This window comes from Lutjanus erythropterus, chromosome 2 (assembly GCF_056507025.1).
Source record: "Lutjanus erythropterus isolate fLutEry1 chromosome 2, fLutEry1.hap2, whole genome shotgun sequence".
Classification (NCBI taxonomy): Eukaryota; Metazoa; Chordata; class Actinopteri; order Lutjaniformes; family Lutjanidae; genus Lutjanus; species Lutjanus erythropterus.
In genome coordinates, this window is record NC_139318.1 from 3240548 (window position 1) to 3262350 (window position 21803).

The 21803-nt window shown below is 40.3% G+C and overlaps 1 protein-coding gene across 1 annotated transcript in view; it reads right to left on the reverse strand.

The window, feature by feature from the left end:
* Positions 1–14229, reverse strand: part of atxn7l2a (ataxin 7-like 2a) — a 34425-nt gene extending 20196 nt beyond the window's left edge. Inside the window, exons 1-5 of the mRNA XM_084726192.1 lie at positions 14073–14229; positions 12951–13019; positions 6715–7054; positions 4877–5133; positions 2416–2498 (exon numbers count right to left, since the gene is read on the reverse strand). Coding sequence (XP_084582318.1) covers positions 2416–2498; positions 4877–5133; positions 6715–7054; positions 12951–13019; positions 14073–14202 — 879 coding nt within the window. The 5' untranslated portion in view covers positions 14203–14229. The remainder of the gene's footprint in view (positions 1–2415; positions 2499–4876; positions 5134–6714; positions 7055–12950; positions 13020–14072) is intronic.
* Between the last annotated feature and the right edge of the window lie 7574 nt (positions 14230–21803).

Consider the following 21803-nt stretch of genomic DNA (forward strand, 5'->3'; position numbering starts at 1 on the left):
TCCAGTAGATTCTACTGCAGAAAGAAAGTACTTCCTACATGAAACTGATCATAACAAGTCTGTGGATTATTTTGAGCAACTTCGTCATGATTTTTGGAAAGAGACATTGCTCTTGAGTAGGGCTGCACAGTTAATTGCGTAATTAGCGAACCTGCAATATGGCCAAGTTCAATATCCAACTCACAGAACCAGAAACTAATTGCAATTTTCTGAAAAAGGAAAAGTGTGTGCAAAAACTGCATTATAATGAGGTACTGTAGTCCTGTAGAGATGCTCTAGGCAGCAGATCTTTTTTCTCCAGATGTAAGGAAACATGTTTGTTTGAATAAAATCTTTAATTTTTTTACCAAATTGTACAGCCCAACCGTTGAGTTTTTCAAATGTATTTATTGGCTGCTTTGAGCACAACAAGCATCTTCAAAATGAGGCAACTCACACCAAAGCAATATAGATGGATAAATAGCACTACATGCCAGAGGAAAATTGTGTATTTTATATATTTTATGTAAATATGTATTTTTATCTGTTATATTTAGGGGTTAAATGTCTCTTTAAAAAGTCAATATGTCAATAATTGTTGAAATTACATTTTGGTGAGATTTTCCTCCCATACAAAGCCCTGCATCACCAAACCAAGTTACAAATGTGAATTAGTCTGGAGTCTCTCAGTTCATTTCTGAATGCCAAGGGGTCGTATTAATGGGCTCAGATCAAAATGCCTTTGGACACGAACAGATAGACTTACAAAAGAAAATAGAGAAAATATACTGTCCGGTTTGTTTAATACTGATGTGACAGCAGATCCAACAGAAACTGTGAGTGATTTTTTCTTGGCTTATTACAAAAATTCCTCAACAGCCAATAAGATCACAATCCTCTGTAGAGTCATCGTATCAAAACCACCAAAAATTAGATAGGAGGGCAGGGAGGAAAAAAAAAAGATTATTTTAAGTATCCTTTTTTTTAACCATTCCTAAATTGATAAATAACTAGCACTTAATCCATTAGCATGATGCTAACATGTAATGGGAATTCCCATTGACACAGAAATGGAAATTAGCATCATGACCGTAGTAATATTATCTTACACTAATCCATTTGACTTTAAATGCTTAACATAAGATCTGTGGAAGCAAAGAAGTAGATGCTGATTTCACATTGCTAACTCAATCTGTTACTCTGACTTCAATACTCCACACTGACCAACTACAGCAACCTCAAAGGGTCAAAACTCAGACTTAAAAGTGCAGTTTCAAAGTGCAATTTCAGATGTGAAGGATGTTCATTTTAAATGCTTTTTGTGTGGTTTTGCAGTTCTATTCAATTTGGCATAACATCTTGTTTTTATTTTCTGATGGCACCAGCTTGATGAGCAGGAACAGATAAGGAAAAACAGTATTTTATTTACCACTTTCATAAGCAGTGTAGCAAGGATGCTGCTGACATCAACATAAAAAGAGACTGACCTACGTGTGATGCGCAGCTTTTTAGAAATATGAATTGTGATATTCAGTGTGTGATTCAAATTTTTCATTGTCTAGTTCTAAAAAAGCAAACAAAAATTGTAATATTGAATCGCAGTTCATAAGAATTGCAATACACATTGACTCAGCATCCAGGTATTGTGACAGTATCAAACTCCATACAGGATATGATGGTTCACCAAATGGTTTTAAGAGGAAGAAAACTGTGTGAAATGATGCTATACACACCTACAGGAGGCTTTGGAGCAACATGTTAGACAGCATTCTCCCACCATCATCATCACAAGACTAAATGAGTGGATATTATTTAAAAGCATAACACTGATCCCTCCGTTAGATTTCCAGAGACTCAGAGAATCAAACACAAGGAGCAGTGGAGCTGTTCTGGAGGCTGGTGGTGCAACAACACCTTACAGTGACACTTAATGTTGGATTTTACAGTAATTTGTCACACATTTGTAGTACCTCAAACAACTATCGAATTAGTAACAAAATAAAAATGATATTTTTCTAAAAATCTGTCTCACTTGCCATTTATGTAAACCACAGTTAGTCGTCTAGAATCTGCACTTCGTGTATTTTTAAAAAGCTTTCTAACAAAGAAAAAAATCTGCTTGCTGTCAAGTATCTGATGCAGGCACAACATCAAAGATGTTATCTGACTTGTTTGCTGTTGTCTGAGTAATGACGAGACCACAAACTCACAACCTACTTTCCTGCTCTGATGTATACTAATTGGGTCAAAAGCAAAAGGGACAGAAACAGATGCTGAAATTAAGCCTCTCAACCTTTTGGCGAACCACACAGAGAAAACAGAGAGAGAAAAAGAGAGAAATGAGACAGAAAAACCGCAAAGAAAGGAGACTGAGACAGAGGAGGTGGGCCATTAGCCTTGTGAAGCTGAGTGTGTGTGTGTGCGTTTGGAGCTTACATTGCATGTCAGGAGGCGAGTGCACACTTTCTTCCTGTCGGGGTCAAGGACGCCGCAGTGTTTGTCCAAGTCACACTCCCTCTCTGAGGACACACACACAGAGCATCTCAGTGACATCATCACACAGTCAACCAAAAATAAAAACATGTCAATATCTCTATACTCCCACACAATGCTGCCAGTAATGCAAACAAAAAAAACACTGGGATTGTTTTAAAAAAAAAACAACTAACATTTACAGATTTTATAGATTTACAGCAGAGCGTCTTCTACAAGACGGAATTCAAGAATCCTCTGTGTTTTTGATCACTTGATTTTCAGCTGCCCTTCGGTGAAGATACGCTGCTTCTTTAATCAATACAGCCATCTACACAAGCTGTTTACAGTCACAGTTCACACCCATAATCCTGAAGCGTCTCTTTGGCTTCAAATCTATTCTCCTCTGTTTTATGCACAGAACTACAATGATTGTGTATTAGGCTCTGAGTGCTGCAAAAATGTAGGCAGCAGTACTCTCCCTCAGTCCCTGAATGCATCATGTATAGACTGAAAACCGATGCTACTACACTGCCAACGTGCTCAGCCTGCGCTCAGATAGACATTAAAGGGAAATTTGCCAAATTTTAATGTGGATGTCCAGTCAGTGTTGATGTCAGTGCGGATATATTGTCCAGGAAAACTGAGTTCTCATGCTCGTGAAGCAGTGGCAGCAGTGCCTACATGTACCAGGATGCATAGCATGCCAACTTTGACCACAGCAACAACAAAAATACTCATCAAGCATGCCCCCTGCCAGAGGAGGAGATGACAAATCCAAGTTGAAATAGTCTGTAGTTCTTCCTAGATCTTGGATAAATGCTAATACCAAGGCCACCAAGCCTCTAATGTTTGTGGTTCTTTTGTAAGGATGGTGTTAGCAGTTTGAGTAGGCGTTGTAAACCCAGACTCCAATAGCTCCAACTAGGGCTGCACAACTAATTTTAATTGCAATTAAATCGCAATATGGCCAAGTGCAATATCAAATCAGAGAAACAAATTGCAATTTTTTTTAAAAAAGGAAAATTGTATGTGAAAATATACATATAAACATTATAATACAAGGTATTAAAGTGCCATAGAGATGCCCTGGCCTTCAAATCTTGTTCTCCAGGTCAAAGAAAACATGTTTGCTTGGTACAGACCTCAATAAATATCACATCATCACAAATAGTTTCCTTTCAGTGTACATGAAAATTGTAATGCATGATCATTTCTACTAATCATGCTGCACATTGCAATTTCAGTGAATAATTACAGTATGACTTTTGTACCAAATTGTGTAGGCCTAGCCCCACCATATCAGGGGCTATCCAGCAACAAGTACTGTTCTCCATTTTCACAGAATGTTGAACTAAAGGCGGGAGGGAGATGGGATGTTTGTGGAACTGGAACCTTGTGTTGGTGAACTCACAGTATGGAGATAAAACTTGGTGGCCACAGGGTACCACCTATATGGAATATTTGGCCACAGATCATTGTTAATGTCAGACCCTGTTGATGCCAACAACACTACTGTGACATCACTGGATTCAGGAAGAACAACTGATTTTGCAGCAGGATAACTAAGTTTTCTTGATCAGTATAGCAGACTGCTTCAACTGACTACATTACCCATCAACAGTGACTGGGCATTCACATGAAATGTGGTGAATTTTCCCTTTAACTCTACCTGAAAAAACACAAACACAACCCACTGTCATTATTTCAGTGAGTTTACTCTGCTGTACCGCAGGGATGCAGATGCAGACCAGCAAACCACAGGGTCAGTTGAACCTGAATGAACCAATCAAATACAAGCACATGCCCATTTCTGGTAGAATGACTATTAAACATGTCAAGTCCACCGTTTACTTTGTCATTATGAAATGAAAATAAAAAGATTTATACCTTTACAAGTTCTAAAATCCTGTCTCATGGTATTATAAACTGCACTGCAATGTTTTGGCAGATGAGAAGCCTTCAAACTCACAGATCGAACACTAATTGTTACACCTCTATATTAATGCAGCTTCCACAGTCATTCTGGTCTCAACACCTAGTAAAGTTGGTAGAGGCCCATTTTGCTGGGTGGTTCACACGTATGATCATAGCAAACAAAACTTGTCATGTGCTGTGGTTCTTTGACTCTTACTGAGCAGAAACAAGTCAAACCAGTAGACTTCCATATAACTACTACAGAGCCACACATAATCTGAAATTAATACTCCGCTTCAGGGAAATCAGGGTTAAATACTCTTATTGTCAAGACCATAAACTCTAATTCTTGCACAAGTGTTACTATCATGATAATGTACAGTTTTAATTAAATATTATAACTTCCTCTTAAAGACTTTCAGTGTGGAGAAAGAGAACCATGAATATTTAGCAGGTAAACATGATAACATGACAAGCACCCAACCTTTAATCATCTATTCGTACTCACTGGAGGCCACTTTGTTGTAGGGTCTTGGGATCCGGTGGCCTGGCACCGCAGAGGCCAGAGAGGAGTCCTTCCTCTGGCTCTGGGTGGGGGGCCTGTCACTGGGTGAAGGTCTACCAGGCGGGGTGCCTCCGTGCGGCCAGGGCGGATCTCTGAGTGATGGAGGTGGAGAGCTCATGGGAGGCTCCAGAGGTGGTGGCTGCTTGAATACTGATGACTCTGTGTGGCTGCTGTGGGACGACTTCTCCAGTGGGGAATGTCTGGGCAATGAAGAGAGAGGGCGAGACCAAAGTTAGCTTTATGGCTTCAAAACAAAATTTACTTTTTAAAGCAAATATTATCCTAACTGTGTTCCATGAGCCTGCCTCTTTTAGTTTTTTGTCTTTGATATGATTGGTCGAGATCAGTCAGAGACCGCATGTATTGGTCAGTAAAGAAATTGTTCATATAAATTAATTCAGTGCAATCTGTTCATGTCACCAGTATTAATATTTCTTTCTTTGTATTTGTTCTTTTCTCTGCAGACAGTCTTTCCATTCTAATTTAGTGAATTAAAACAAGTGAAGACCTTTGAGGCTGGACTCTCACTCCATTTACACCCAGTGTTAAAAAGGGATCTGTATCTAGATACATTAACCAGTAGGGGTGTCACAATTTTCGATATTAAATCAACAATCAATGAAATGACTTTTTAATTTCAGTAACTGATGTCAAAGGCAGAATCGGAAATTTTCACAGTATTTTCTTTCTCTCCACCCCACCTACTGGCAACATCCAGTGAGTGTCTGAAGAAAAAGATACACCACCACCACTTAAGACGACAGAGTAGCTTACCAGCTGTTATATCACACTCCATACCATAAAGACTACATTTCCCAATTTTTTTCCCAAGTTTTTTAAATGATCTATATGTAAACCACAGTTTTCTGTTCATCTTTAAAAATAAAGACTTGATATTCTAACAATGGCATAATCATCAGAGCACAAGAAATGTTTGAATCAAAAAATCAAATCAAATTGTGACAATCTTAAATTGAATTGTGAATTTGGAGAATCGTGACATCCCCATTATCCAGACAATACATGATCTGATCTTTGCCTCTCATTTACAGCTGCTGTTTTTAAAGGTGTTCATTATTAGACTCATTTCGATCGATCTCTGTCCTCCAAAGCGTAATTCCTATGCAAGAAATTTGAGGTGCCAGCAAATAGGCTCCAGACTTACTTTGAAAAAAGAGTTTGAGTTTTCCCCTCTTGTAAATTCAACAAAGGTAATACATAAAGTTGCAAACTAATGCCACCAAAACTTGTTTAAAAATGATAGTAATGACATGATCTCAGTTGCAGACCATTAAATCTCTTTGAGATGAAAAGCAGTAAAATTTTTCACCTAAATTTGGGTGCTTGATATCAGCAATTTATACAATGATATATCAGAGAGAGGGTCCTTAGGGTATAGCTAACCCTTTTCATGCCTGATTAAATGTTTTTGTAAAAATCTAAGGTAATTTTGTAGGTTTCTAACACATTTTTAAACTGTTTGAAGTTGTGAATTCTTGCCTGAGACAAAGGTGTTTTCTGGCACAGAGCAAGTTTACTGGACCGACATATGATTGGTATCAGACTCTAAATAAAATGTTGAACTAATAATTTAATCAAATTCAGCCCTTTATTCTTTACATTTTATAAAAACATCTCTCAGCGCTACAACCAATCAAACTAAAGGTTTTAAATGTAAGAAAACTGAAAGATGTACTGCATTAGGTGCATCAGAACACAGAAAACACTCCATTCTTCAAAGTTTCAATCTATTTTCTTGCAAAGTTCAACTCTGTCCTTACCGTACTCCATCCTTGGAGTTCTTGGAGTGCCTGTACTGGGGTGGGGTGGAAGGCGAAGGTGGGGCTGCCCGCAGCTGCCCGACCCCCTGGCCGCGGCCCTCCCAGGATGAAGCGGAAGCAGCGTTGGTCCCATGGGAAGGAGAGTGGCCGTGGTGGGGCCTCTGCTGGGGCTGGGGTGCAGGGGTGGGAGAGCGCAGTCGGGCGTACAGCTTGGCCAGGGGGCCGTGCCTTCGCTCGCAGTGCTTTTCAAACGCCTGCGGCTTCACCACCTGGCCACAGTGGCTGCACACCACCAGGTAGAAGTCATCGTGGCCGGGGTAGAGGCCGAAGATGGACATGTCTGGCAGGAGAGGGGAGATGAGGAGTAATGAGGGGACATACAGGGGAAGTAACATGGCAATGTCAATTTGTGACAAAGGCAGGGATGATTGCTGCATTGTGGAAAGATGTCACAGCTGGTCAACACTGGTAGAAAATACCTGTGACATCAGTTTTCTGCAGGAAAATGTCATTTAATAACCTACAGTGTTCCCAACCTCCCAGAATCTGACATCATCAACTAGGAAACACACAAGGTGAAAATTCACAAAGTAAAATTTATGATTTATGTAGTATAGATGGAAGTTAGAATTTTATTTTATTATTTCATTTTTGTTTTTCTTCTCTTTTACTAATGTGTTGACATATTGTTTTTATTTTGGGTCTGATCCTGAGAATATGCCTACATGTCCTATTTAGTTGTACTTATTTATTTGATTACTTCACTTTATTTACAATAATATGTGGATAGAAAGTCGATACAACTTTTTCACTTCCGATACGATACCGATATTGCAGCCTTGGCCGATACCGATCGATCCGATACGATATCAACACGAATCATACATACTTTTATTACTTATTTTGTAGTGTGGAATGTTAGAAAAGGCTTGATCAAGTGATGTTACTCAAACAGAGAACAACAGGCAGCAACCAGAGTCACCTATGGATAGAAGTGCTGGAGCGGAAAATGGACTGCTTATCGGAGATTTTAGATGCAGTCCGATAAAATCCGATACTCGTTTTTTGGCTGATATCGGATCGGGACACCCCTAATAGAAAGCAACATACAGAAGTTTTAGGGGATTACTCAACTGAATAGATGAGCTATCTAAATCCAAGTTCTGTTATGACACTTTCATATGAATTGTTACCTCAAATGAATGGAAAAAAAAAAAAAAATATATATATATATATATATATATATATGTATGTGTGTATATATATTTAAATTGAACAATTTTCACTACACAAGCCATTGTGTTTTGGTGTGTGTGTGTAGGTGCAGCAGTTAGCCGTGGGGCCATCTCCCTCTCGCCGTGTCTTGGAGTTTGGATGCTTTCACACTGTGGCTGGTCAGAACTGGTATTTACATACATCTTTGGTAATCCAATCATAAGTGGACAGTTGTTAGGCTGGGCAACCTACTAAATATTTTTAGTCAACACTGCAATATGATATATAACTTGATATACACATTTCTAAAACAACATACTGTAAATAGTGCAAATGTATGATGATCTTATAGAAAATTGTGTTTTGCTCTAACTTAAACTACCCAACTGGAGGGCTAGGCATTGTGGACAAGTCAAATATTTTTGACCATAATACTGTAGGGACAACTACTGGTGCTTTCACAAAGTATTAAGACAACAAGATTTTTGATAAACAAGCATCAGAGGCGGATATGGTGACCAAATACTGTCCAGCAATCAGAATTTCTCTACAGTCAGCCAGAAATCTAGCTGAAACAGACAGTATCAAGGCAAAGTTCATGATCGTCCTCTTTAGTTTTGTCCTGATGTATTTCGTGTACGCAGCTTCAACATCTGGCTCTGGCTGCAGTTGTGCGGCTAAAAGCCAGATTTTATCTGAATGAGGCCTTACTGGTTGATTCCACTGGGCACAGCATATCGGCACCACGGTTTTGATCCATCCTCCACACGTCTGCAGCCCCCACCAGTAGCGTTTCAGTGGCAGAGCATTCTGACCACCTGATTATGTTTACTTGCTCAGATTGTGTTGATTTGGTTCTCTTTCCTTGCTCTTTGTGCTTTTTAATGGCACTACATAGTAAAGTAAGTGCCTGTCCTTATGATCACGAGTCTGTACAGGGTCTTTTATTTTGAAAATTGACAGTACTCTCTCTACTTTTTCCTGTGTCTGACTTCCTGCACGCTCGATCTGCTGTGTGCAAACTGATTTGGCATCCTTCAAAAATAGTGTATCTTGAGATGCGTCTTGTTTGTCATATGAATAACATGAATCTCCACTACTGTCTGTTTGGACGTTCAATACAAAGATTCTTTTTTTTTTTTTTGGTTAAGCGCCACACCAAACTTGTCTTTCAGCCTACATGAGCCTCATATTTTACCTGTGCTGTCAGTTTTCACATCAGATGATGATGAAGAGTATTAATAACAGAGAGAGTAAGGAGAGAGCATATCACCTGTCTGCTCTACACAGCAACACACTGTTTTTTTTTTAGAAAGAAACAAACAACTTAATGTGTTGCATTTAATGCAGAATTAACAAGAAGGCACAAGCGATTAAGAATCTGCCTGAGCAGTTTCACTTCTCTGCTCTACGTGCAAATAAACACTTCCAAAACATGTTGTGTTTAACTGGCAGCTCAATCGCAATATCCAACACACTGGGACAAATGGACACAATGTTTTTTACACAAAGAAATAAATAATTTAATGTGTCGCATTTGCTGAATTTACAAGAAGGTCTAAAATATCAATCTGTCACAGACAGCATTTCATTAGTTAATAAAGTTTCTCCTAACTCAACAAATCTCTAAATCGTGTGATTTCTTTTAAGCAGTCTGGGGATATTGTGGTTATTTGTGTGATTACAAACATGCACTGTTTATCCTGGGAAGTAAGAGAGTCCAAACACTGCTGAAAGATTGTGGTCACATGTACCCAAGACTATGTTTGAATGCGGTTTGCGCAGTCCGATCTCAGTACATCTTGGGTGCATTCACACTTGCACTCAGCTGTCCACTTGTGATCGGTAACAAGCTCACTGTCTGACTGGTTTTCCTCCCTCAGTCAACAGGCTGAGGGGTGAGGTCAATTTGTGACTTTGTGTCCCCTGCACAGAATAAGCATGTATAGGTAATGGATGGATATTGATCAGGCAAATTTTGGATTTCTGTAAAACATGAACTGACACAAATCCCTCTGTATATATGTGTTAAGTACAAAAAAGCATACAGCTCATTCTTCTTAATCATCATCTTGATTTGGCAGTTATTCCCATGTGATGTAGATGCAACATGAGTGTGAGAAGGTGAACATCCTTACACACGCCAACGCTGTCACATAGAGACGTCATGACAACCAATGTTAACATACCAAGTTGATGCCAAAATTCTGCAAACATGACGGTGCTCGATCTCCTACAATACCACAGGTACTGTGTGCACTGGAGATGTAATTCTTTTGGACCGGGAGAGGTTAGCATATACACTTACTAGTGTTCTAGTCTGCCATTAAACACTGACAAAGAAGAAGAGCAATGATGCGCTGAAGAATGTGGCGAGAGCAGCTGCAGTAACAGCTCCTCCTTGACTCATCAAAATGAAAAACAGTGACCCAATGATTCCACTGGGTGCTGCACGTCAGCGCAACAGTTTTGATCGGTCCTCTATACAGCTGCAAGTCCAACCAGCAGCGTTTCAGAGGAGAGGGATTTTCCCGCCTGATTATGTTGCCTTACTCATATTTTGTTGATTTGGCCCTCTTTCCTTGTTCTGAGTGCATCTACCATGGATAATAGTTACGTAGTTAAATAGTTTATTTAATTTCAGCCTGTTTTTATGATTGCTAGTCTGCACAGGGTCTTTCATTTTGAAAATTGACAAAAGTCTCCCATGTTATTTTTGTCTGACATCCTGCCTAGCTGCTTGATCTGCTCTGTGCAGACTGACAAGGCATCTGTCAAGAACAGACTTTTAAAGTGGAGCTGAGTGGAGGCGCTGCAGCATTGCTGGTGGAATCAAAAACGTTGCATGAACAGGTTGTGATCACCTGCATGCACATGGCGCAGTCACAACATGATGCTGTCGTGTCTGGTGGAATCAATTCGTAAGAGTCGTGTATGGAAGCACTTTGCATTTTAGGCAGATCATCTGGGATCACTAACCTGCCTTTGAACTTTCAAGATAAAGGGATGAACACTTCCAACTTAGCAAAGCTACTCAAAGACAGACATCCAGCTGGTGCATGACTTTCACTTCCTTAACAAAGTTGCAAACTTTATATATATGTATATATATATATATATATATATATATATATATATATATATATACACACACACACACACGCATATATATATATATGTTCCATGACTTCTGCAATGACTAAAAGCTACTGTGTTTAGGCTAACATAATGTAACATTGTTGTAATAGTAGAAGAACGTCCTGTCTCCTTACCATTCAGTCTGTAACCCAGTCATCAAAATATGTATGTGGGATTTTTACATTTTTTTCTTACCATGGTATCAAAATGAGTATCGAGAAGCAACTACTACATTTCCGGTATTGTGGCATCCCTATCTCCCATAGTCCAAAGACCTGCAGGCTAGGACAACTTCAGAATGTGATAGACTTGTGGCCTGTTCATGGTGTACCCCACCTCCTGCCCCATGTGTTAGACCCCTCTCTTCATGACCCTGAACAGAATGAACAGGTATAGGTAATGGATGGGATGGGATAGGATGGGATGGGATGAATGGATATTGATCTAGCAATTTCTGGATTTCTCTAAAAAAATGAACTGGCACAAAACAAAGAGTAAAGTAAACTAAGATATTCCCATGTGATGTAGAGGCAGTATCACTGTGAGAAGGTGAACATACTTACACACAGACACACATACTATGAAGGTACTGTCTTTGATTTATCATGTCATGCTCTGACATGCACAGACAAAAAGAGCTGCTGCTACTACACACAGCCAGGCCAGGTGCCAGAAGGAGCTGAAGCAAAATACAGCCAAGCTTTAAAAGGACAGTTCAGATTTTATTTTAAGTGTGGTTGTATGAGGTACTTCTCCATAGTCAGTGTATTACTTACAGTGGATGGCGTTTGGCATACCCCGAGTTTGAAGAACCAGCAGGAGTACTGGTCTATGAAGCTAAGCAATGTACAGTGGGTATTTTGCTTTGAATGGCTGTGAGTGCACGAGGGTCTGCTAAGGTCTGAATGACAGATTTCATGATCTGGGGGTGTATATGTAGGATCTGTGCAAACATTTATGTACCCTCAATTTGTTGTGCTGTTAATGCATAGAAGCTAAGCAATGTACTGTGGTGGACAGAGTCAGCAGGAAAACGGAATTTAAGCACCTTAAAAAAAATCAAAAAGTTTAAGTGCAGGCTATATTTAGAATATATTCACCACTTTACTTTGAGATCAAACAGCCTTTTTGACAGGAAACTGCCATTATATCAGGCAAATGTGGCTCTCTCCTCATTAACCAGAGTCATTGAAAGAAATTTTTTGTTTTACCTTGCAGAACATGGGAGTGGTTGTTTTTATGTGTTATTGTGCGACTTTCGTGAATCTAAACAATCCTTTTAAAACACCAAAGTCATACAACAACACAAACTAACTAACTAACAGATCAGGGCAGTGGTAGACCAGCAACTCTCATGTTCTGCAAGGTAAGATTACTGATTTCACCAGTGGAGTCTGGTTGCTTTGGAGAGAGTGAAATTTGGCTTATATGATGGCAGTTTCACATCAGAAAAGGTTGGGTGATTGCAAGGTAAAGCAGTGAGAATATTTGAAATATAGCATACACTTATTACTTAATATTGATTTTTTTTTAGGTGGCTAACATCAATTTTGCTCCTGACCCTGTTCACAGCAGTTCATTGCTTAGTTTCTGTGCTGGCACTCCTCTCTTTCTCCAAACTGGAGGCGTGCCGATCACTATCTACTTGAATAAGTGCCTCATGCAACTCCACTTTAAATAATCCAAACTATCATTTTGATATTCACCCTAGTATCCATGAGAGAGTACCTCCATTTACTCAGTGTCTCTGGGCAAGAGCAAAGCTGAGGTACAGTTGATTGAGGATGTACGGTCAGTATGTATGCTGAGAATTTCAAGTAAAGATGATCAATCAAGTCTCGTGTTTTTACATATATCTTGTAGATGACAGTATAAACACTTACCCTCCTTACTGAGGGACATGGCCTCTGCAGCCTTCTTGCCATTCTTGCTGCAGTCGTCCACATCAGGCCCTGAAACATCACACATGACAAGCATGTTCAACAGGCCCTTTGAGAGGTCAGATGTTTTCCAAAAAGTTGTATATCCGCTTCATGAGCAAGACAAAGCCTGACCTTACTCTACAAATTCAGCCCATACACAGGCCCTTAAGCTGTGTTATATAAAGGACTGATTTGCAGGTCAACTGCTCTTCCACTGACTGCTGCTGCTGCTGTTCAGTCTTCTTCTACTCATTTCAGTCATCACAACAATAAGTAGCTATATGCATTGAGTGCGGGAAGAGGACTTTATTTGATAGTTATGGACAAAGTAGCACTTGGAGGGATGCCAGACAATGAGTGAACGCACAGACTCAGAGCTGGGAAGGGCAGGAGCACTTTTTTAGGCTCAAGCCACACATATGAGATTGTCTGTCGCATATAGGAATGATCATATGAGATAGATGGAGGCGGTGGTGCTGGCAGTCAGAGGGGAACACTGAGCTGAAGCGAAAAGAACACAGAGTAACGTTAGCCTGTATCAAAGGCTGGGCCAGCGTTTACATGGTGGCAACAGCATCAGACTCCTCCTCCGTCACCGGTGTCTACTCTCAATCCTCCTGCTGCTGCTACTGCTAGCATTAGCATGCTAAAGCTAACTGCCTCGTCGTCAACGGCTAGTCTGGCTCGCTTGCTAGCTAGCTAGCCTAGCTTTCCACGGCAAGAAGTTGCTCGCCCGACCATTCACACTAGCCTCCTTCCGTTCTGATGCCACCGCTGCCCGGCTCACTTCAGTCAAATGAGCCGCGTCTTTCAACCACTGGCAGCTTGTTTCAGGGCCGCAGCCGTCATACACACACCATACTGGCTGTATCTGAGTAACTAACACTTATTTGTTCTTGAAGACAGCGTATGCAGTGGGAGCAGGGAGAGAGCAACATGTTACCCACCCAGCGCTAGGACCCGGCAGGGTCTTTGTTTGGGTAACATGGTTAGCTCTGCGCTCCGTTTCCACGAGAATAAAGCCCGCTGCTGCGCTCAAACGGCTTCGCAGCCGCCGGTGTTTGCGTCAATGTGCTTCCTTACCCTCCGCCGCGGTCACACCGGCCCACTCGGCCCAGGCAGTCCAGCTTTGACCCACGAAATCATCGAGGCTAGGCACCCGCCGATCCAGAGCAGCCATTACTTTTACTGCGCGTTCACGCACCGCCATCATCACTGCGCGGCAAGCAACTTACGTCATATCTCGCGCTCTCGACAGGATAGGAACTTCCTGCGTGCGCGTTCTTGGGACACCCACACACACACACAGAGTGGACTGGACATGAAGTCTGTTTTTTTTTTTTTCCAGCCACTGTTTAAAGCGTTACCAGCCTAGCGTGGTACTTAAGACACAAGGATGTGAACAAAAACAAGCCCCATTTTTGCACTGGAATCCTTGGCCCCGCGTTCGCTCTGTGCAGGGGCGTAAATAAGTCGCGCCAGAAGTAGGGGGACCACGGGGCCATAGACAGGTTTTTGTTTACAAATGTTACAGGGTCCATGCCCATTCAGGAGGCAAAACCGCTTTAGTAGCTGGTCAAAGGATTATAACAGTTATAATCAATATATATATTTTGTTCATAATTTTACATTCATTCTCATATTTCTATTCATTATTTTCTATATATTGTAGTTTTAGATTTATTTATTGCCATTATATATTGTAGATAAGGCACATGCACCTTTACATATTTATGTTATATATTTGTTATGTGTTCCTCTAAGCCCATGATGATATCTTTAAATGTGTTGTTTTCCCCATAACTCAAAGATATTCAGATTACTGTCATAAAGGGGTAACAAAACCAGAGCATTTAAGAAGCTGGAATCAGATCATTTTGTCTTTTCTTTCTTTAAAAAAGTACTCAAACACGTCTGTGCTACACGCCCAGAAGTCATGTAAATGACGTCATGATTTTCTCCCTCCAAAAGTGAACAGGTCTTACTTGTTCTTTCTATTTACAGCTAATAAAAGGACCATGAATCATTAGATAAAACACTTCAGGTAAGATAACATTACAAAGGACAGTGATATTGGTGTTGATGACATATTCTGCAAGATGACAGATGTAGAATGTAGTGTAGAGCAGTTTGACGTAAAAACTAAATCAAACTATAACAAACCTATCACAAACTGAGAATTTCATGTCTTGTAAATTTTGTTTGTTTTTTAAGTTAAGTTCTTTGGGGGGGGTTTGCCTTTATTAGATAGGCCAGCTGAAGAGCAGACAGGAAAGGGGGTGAAGAGAGAGGGGATGACACACAGCAAAGGGCCACAGGCAGGAGTTGAACCACTGGTTCAATAGAGGACTGACAGGCTCCATACATGGGAACCACATCAGCACAATATCCTTTAAAATAAAACAGTTGAGGTTTTAAAGGGACAGTTCACCTCCAAAATCAAAAATACGTATATTTCTGGCCCGTAGTGCTGTTTATCCATCTAAATTGTTTGGTGAGTTGCAGAGTTATGGAGACATCAGGCACAGAGATGTCTGTCTTCTCTCCAATATAATGGAACTATATGGCACTTGGCTTGTGGAGCTCAAAGCGCAAAAAAATACCCAGTCATGGCTGGTTGGTCAAAATAATCCATGCTATTGTGAGCACTTTCATGTAGGAACTACTTTCCTTTTGCAGTAAAACCTACAGGAATTACTTTAGAATCTTTCCAGTCAAAAGAAAGCAGTTCCTACATGAAATTGCTCATAATAGATTATCTGTGGATTATCTTGAGTAACCGGGACAGGATTTTTGGAAAGAGACACTACTGCTGAGTTTTTCAAATGTTTTTTTTTTTTGGTACTTAAAGCACCACATGCCGAGTGCCATTTGGTCCCATTATATTTGAGAGAAGGCATTCATCTCTATGGACTGCAACTCACACCAAAACTATTTAAATGCATAAACAGAACTATAGGCCAGAGGAAAAATATGTATTTTTGATTTTGGGGTTAAGTGTCCCTTTAAAACAAAATGCTGAGACAGGGCCCTTATATAAGACAGGGCCTTAGCATTAGCTAACAATCAAATAAGATCAACTGACACACAGTGGATGTGTGATTTGTTTGGGGGCCTCTGTTGCCTAGGACCCCAGAGGAGTTGCTGTTGGTAATTCAGCTCAAAACCTATGTTGAGGCTCCACTAGAACTGTGGGACTCTAGATTGGAATAAGTAAAGGACTTCCTTTGATTGAAATCCTCAGACTTTTTTCAAGTTAGGTTATTCTGGACAAGCTCACCAGTGTTCGGTGTTAGAGTGAGGCACAGACAGAGCTTTTACTTAAATGGTGATCAGAAGTCATAGGTCCACACACGTGAACACACCTTCCCCTTTGTTAATCCCTGTAAGTGGTTAAGCCTCACACAGCTAGTTAGAGTCACGCTGCAACACAAACACGATTTACTGTGAAGACGTCATGTAACTGTAGCCACATACACTGTGTGTGTCTGCGCTCTGGTGCTGTCAATAAATAAATCACATCATCAGACATCAAACTCAGGATAAATATGTCTGCATCTATCAATGGGAATTACCTGTCAATTAACCTGTCTGAAAAGAACTGTACTTCCTAAAAATGCTGATAAACAATGTTCCATTACAGATTAAATAATTTTGGATTTATTTGATAGTTACTCTAAACTATGTAACTTTGTTACTGTACTTACATAGTGTTTCCACATATCTGTACTTTATTGAATATTTATTTTTCTGATAACTTTTTACTTTTCCTCCCTTACTTTTCAAAATAGGCTCCTTACTTTAGTTTGACTTTGTTTGAGGGGAAATATTAATTATATTTACTTTGCATCATTTTCAGCCACCTTCCCAAAATTAAGGCCAATTTCAACCTAAATGGATGAAGCAATACCACATAGAAAAGACGATTCCTTGGTATATCCATCAATGCATATCAGGCATGATAGACATAACAAGACAAAAGACACATAACAAGACAAAAAGGACATAAGATGTTGAAGGCCGATGGTCGCTGCTGTTGTCCATCACAGACAACTGACAGTTATTGCCCACTGAACCCCCTACTATAACGCCATGATTTATAAGCCAACTTTATTTGAGGTAGTGTAGGGTGGTGTTAACGCTGTGCCCAAGCAAGTGGCCACAGAAACAAGAAAAAAAGGTAGTGTGTCCCTCAGAGTTGCTGTAAGGCAGGAGTGTTGTTGTGTTTTTGACTTGTGAGGGACGCATGTCAGATGCTTGCCTGGCAGGGACGTCAGAGATGATCTGCCACCTCCCTTCACTGGAGCAACAGTGGAAAGCAGCGGTGACTACAATAAGCTGGTTAAGTTGGCTTTTCTGTTATGTGACAGCTGACCCCTGACTCTCCCTCAAAAAACAATGTCATCGTCCATCAGCAGTTTGGTAGACATCACCTAGACCTAATAGCAAGAGTACAAATGGTACATGTATTGCTCCCTTGAGAAGTCTCTTGAGTTGCTTGTATGTTGGATGATAAATGCACCCGTCAAAATATTAGTGGTGGGATGTAACTAAGTAGGTCAGGGGTCCCAGGTAAGTTCAGGGTGTGAATATACCAGCATGACATATTACCAAGGATTATCTGGCCGCTGCTTGTCTAGGAAGTCACTATCTCTACTATAGAAACCTTGAAAAGGAAGAAAATGGCCATCTCAGGAGATGACTGGGTTTGACCAGAAGCCTCAGCAACATCGCCCTCTACAGGAATAGCAAGAAGCTCCAGTTGCCCTTAACGTCCTTGCAAGAGGTGGTCAAGGTGACATGGACAACAGAGGTGATGATGTACAGGAACTCAAGTGACCTGAAGGGGGCCCAGGCAGGAGTGGCGTGAGGGAAGTGGAGAGCTGAGGATGCTGGAAGAAGAGTCACGACTGAGCCACAGAGCTCTGGTGGGAGTAGTGATGTGTCAGAGAGCAGGCTTGAGAACGTTTCAAACATCATGGTATGAAGTAAGTAAGGGGGAGGAGAAGGAAAGACTGATCCAGGAGGAAGTGGGGAGGGGTTCAAATTATCCTTTTTTGCAAGAACTTTAGTGGGGTTTCCTTCTATTTTCCAGAGTTTCCCACCCTTTGGTGTCTACAGTTTTCGCCCAAAGAGGTTGAAATTTGGTATGGGGTCAAGTGTGCGTGTGTTCATGCCAATGGCTAGAAGGGAGCGCAGCAATAGGAGTGGTCTATCACACAAAGGCAAATAACTTTCAAATAGGGTCACAGACTCACACAAGATTTGATGGAAAGGATGAGTTGCTTGATCATTAGTGATGTATCCCCTGCCCTTACGGTTTGGTCACACCCTCTTTCATAACTAAATAAGCTGTCTTTCATAGAGTCTTCATCTTAACATCAGCAGAGTTCCTAGTTCAACTGTGTATAAGATATACCCCATTCATAACTTTTGGGCTGCGTTCAGCCCTGACAAAACGTAGCAAAACATTTATTTAAAGAGAAATGCTGCTGTGTTTAACACCCTGTTGTGTGCTTAAGTGCACGGCACTCCAACGCTTTTTTTAAAATATGGTAGTGTTTACATACACATTGCTACTCATTGGGTAACACCTGTGATACACCTAGCAAACAACGCAAAAAGTAGCTCAAATCCCGCTGCACACCATTGTGCACACTTGTGAGGACAGATGTCCAGACACCGTAGCACACTGGGCGCACTGTTTTCAGATCGAATATGAACCATTTGTTTTAGGCACTTGTGGGTGGTGTCACTGGACTCAGCAGTTCCTTTTTCATTGGTGAGTTTGTCTTGACCCCCTGTACTTTCACGCCCTGTACTTTCACGCCCTGTCATAACTTATGATCCTCATGTCATAGATCCTCATGGCAGGTGTAATTGGATTTAGCACAGTTCTTTTCTTTATTGCTGTGACTTAATCCCACTCCTTGTACTTTAGCCATAGAGGCCAAGTGGTTGTGTGTGTGTGTATGCATGAACATACATAAGTCGCAATAGTTGATCGTAACTAACCCCACTACAATTCATAGGGAAATATTATACTTTTCATATTTAACGGTTGTAGTTAGGGCTGAATATCATCCAAAATAACCCAGAATATAGTATCAAAACTTCTCCACTCAGACAATTCCTACATCCAGATCTAGAAAAAAAAAAAGATTATTTGTATGGTTTTGCTTACAGCCAATCGCCACAAATGTTTGATTTAATGAGACATGCTACTGGTCCACTACCACAGCAGCTACAATCCATAAAGTTTTAGGTGTGGTGAAGTCAAGCACAGTGTTGGCTGCTCAGTGTGCTGAGTTGCCGCCAAAAAGTTTCACATAATGGGTACCGAATTAAGTTTTGAAGATATTGTACTCTACTGCGAATCACTTTAGGGGTATTGGTGCTGGCATATTTTACTTAAAAATGAAAGAAAAAAGATACTATTTATATTGTTATAACATAAAAACCTTTCATGTATTGTTTGAACATTATGGTGAGCAACTTTTGTTATAACGATAACTATCATGGCACAACATGAAATCATGTACATTATAACAAGATAGTAGAACAATACGTTATAAAAAGAGTTTCTTGTTATAATGTGATGAATTTGCATGTTATATGATTATGTGATGTGAACACATTTTTACAACAATAAATTATTCACCCTAAAATGTAACACTGAACTGTTTTTTTCTGGGGTGGGAGAGATATTCCACTTTAGTTACTGAACAAACACAGACATGCTAATTTATAAACTCACTTTGTGATGTAATTAAAAAAGGAGGCAGAATCCAGCAGTTGCAGCTCTCTTGTTTTACACACGTCAATACCAATACACCATTTTTCCTTTTGCACAAATAAGGCATAAAATACATAAAGTCCAATGTCCATAATTTGTTACATAAACATCCACATATCACTGTGCTCTATTTAAACTAGAATTTATCTTTTAAAATTGATAAAGCATCTGTCTAAATACGTGTCTAATTTCAATATGATGTGGAAAATATATTACTTTACTCAACCAGCCCCTCGTGTATTCCCTACAGAGGCTATGGTGATGAAATACAACAGCTGCCCAGATGGCCCAAATCATAACAGTTACTTCATAGAAAGTCTTAGTGCAATGCAAAGAGTCAATGTGTTGACGAGTGATCACCAGCAGTGACTCAGAACAACTGTAGAAGTTGAGTTCAGACCCTTATGTAAGGCACTGGCTGTCAGTTTACAGAGTAGAGCAGAACTATGGGCAGGAGTCATAAAGAAATACAGCAGGATTACATCAATCTGGCAACCACATTTGGCTACTTTTGTTACCTGAACCATTTGTCATCACAGGATTAAGCCTAAGGCAACTTAGTGGTACAACAAATTTAACAAGTCTGACAACATTACAAAAAAAAAAAAAAAAAATCAAAGAGAGGCTGCTCACTGACACATTTCCATTGGGAAATACAAACAGAAACCCAACATTGGTTTTAAAAATATGTAAATGGACCAATTACTGTCGATAAAAATACATATAAATAGTGTCACTGCACGTCACCTTTTGCAAAAGATCATTCAAAGAGGATTAGTCTTAGTGTTATTGAGTAGTGTGAACGTAACATTTTGATCAAAGAGGAAACATGGTTTGGCCTGATATCTGTCAGTAACTTCCACTGTGAAGTCATGTACAACAGCTACTGGAGTAAACATGGAGAGAGCCTGCTGTGGTCTGGACACAGGCTGAACAGAAACCTGAAGACAGACAATAAAAGTCTCTGCTTACCCACTTTAAGTACAGAGAAGTGCAGTGTGATTTTTCTTTTTTCTTACAGTGTGTATTGTATTCATCATCAACAATAAAGCGCAAGAAAATCAAAGTGTGTCAAACATAAATGAAGTAGTGTGTGTGTCAGTAGATTAGAACATTGGTGAGGGAATTACATGGCTGTTCAAGGTAGAGTTTGGAGTTTTTGAAGTGTGGTTGTATGAGGTACTTATTCAGTCAGTGCATTAACTACAGGATATGGTGGTTGACACTAGGGGTGGGAATCTTTAGGCACCTGCCGATTCGATTACGATTACGATTCAGGGGCTACGATTCGATTATAAAACGATTATTGATGCATCTTTATGTATATTGATGCACTTTTTCACAAACACATTTCTTTTTGTCTCACTGAATAAGCATTCGTCACTTGCAATTTTTAAAAACAGCGCATTTGTAATAAGAATTCATTTCGATTATATTTTATTAAACTATTGGAAATATGTGCAAACTGGAAAGTACCAACAGTAGCCACTAGTAGCCGCAGCAACAGCAGCCTGCCATCTCCCCGACTCCTCCGTCGGGTGGAATCGAGTTACGGCTTCTCATGTTTGTTGTGTTGCCAAAGGATTTTATTTTAGCTCGACACAGCTTACATATAACGTGGCTCTTGTCCAGTTCGCTTCCGCCATCGACGTTGTAGAAGCCGAAGTGTTTCCACACGGCTGCTTTTAAATTAGAAGGAGCTGTTCGGACCTCATGGCGAGGTGGCTGCCGGTCGGCCATGTTTGTTTTCCGCTGTGCGCGTGTCGCTCCAGGTGCGCGTCCCAAAGTGTCCAGGCGATGACGCGTACCGCGCTTCTTAGTTCCACATTATTTAGAAGCTTCTGTATCACTTTAATTAACAGATTTAAATAATTGAAATTTGGACGTTTGTGAATCGATTCAGATTCGTCCACGTCCGAATCGCGATGCATCTAAGAATCGGAAATTTCCCCCACCCCTAGTTGACACGCTCCCAGTTTGGAGAAGCAGCAGGAGTACCGGTGTAGGAGGCTAAGCAA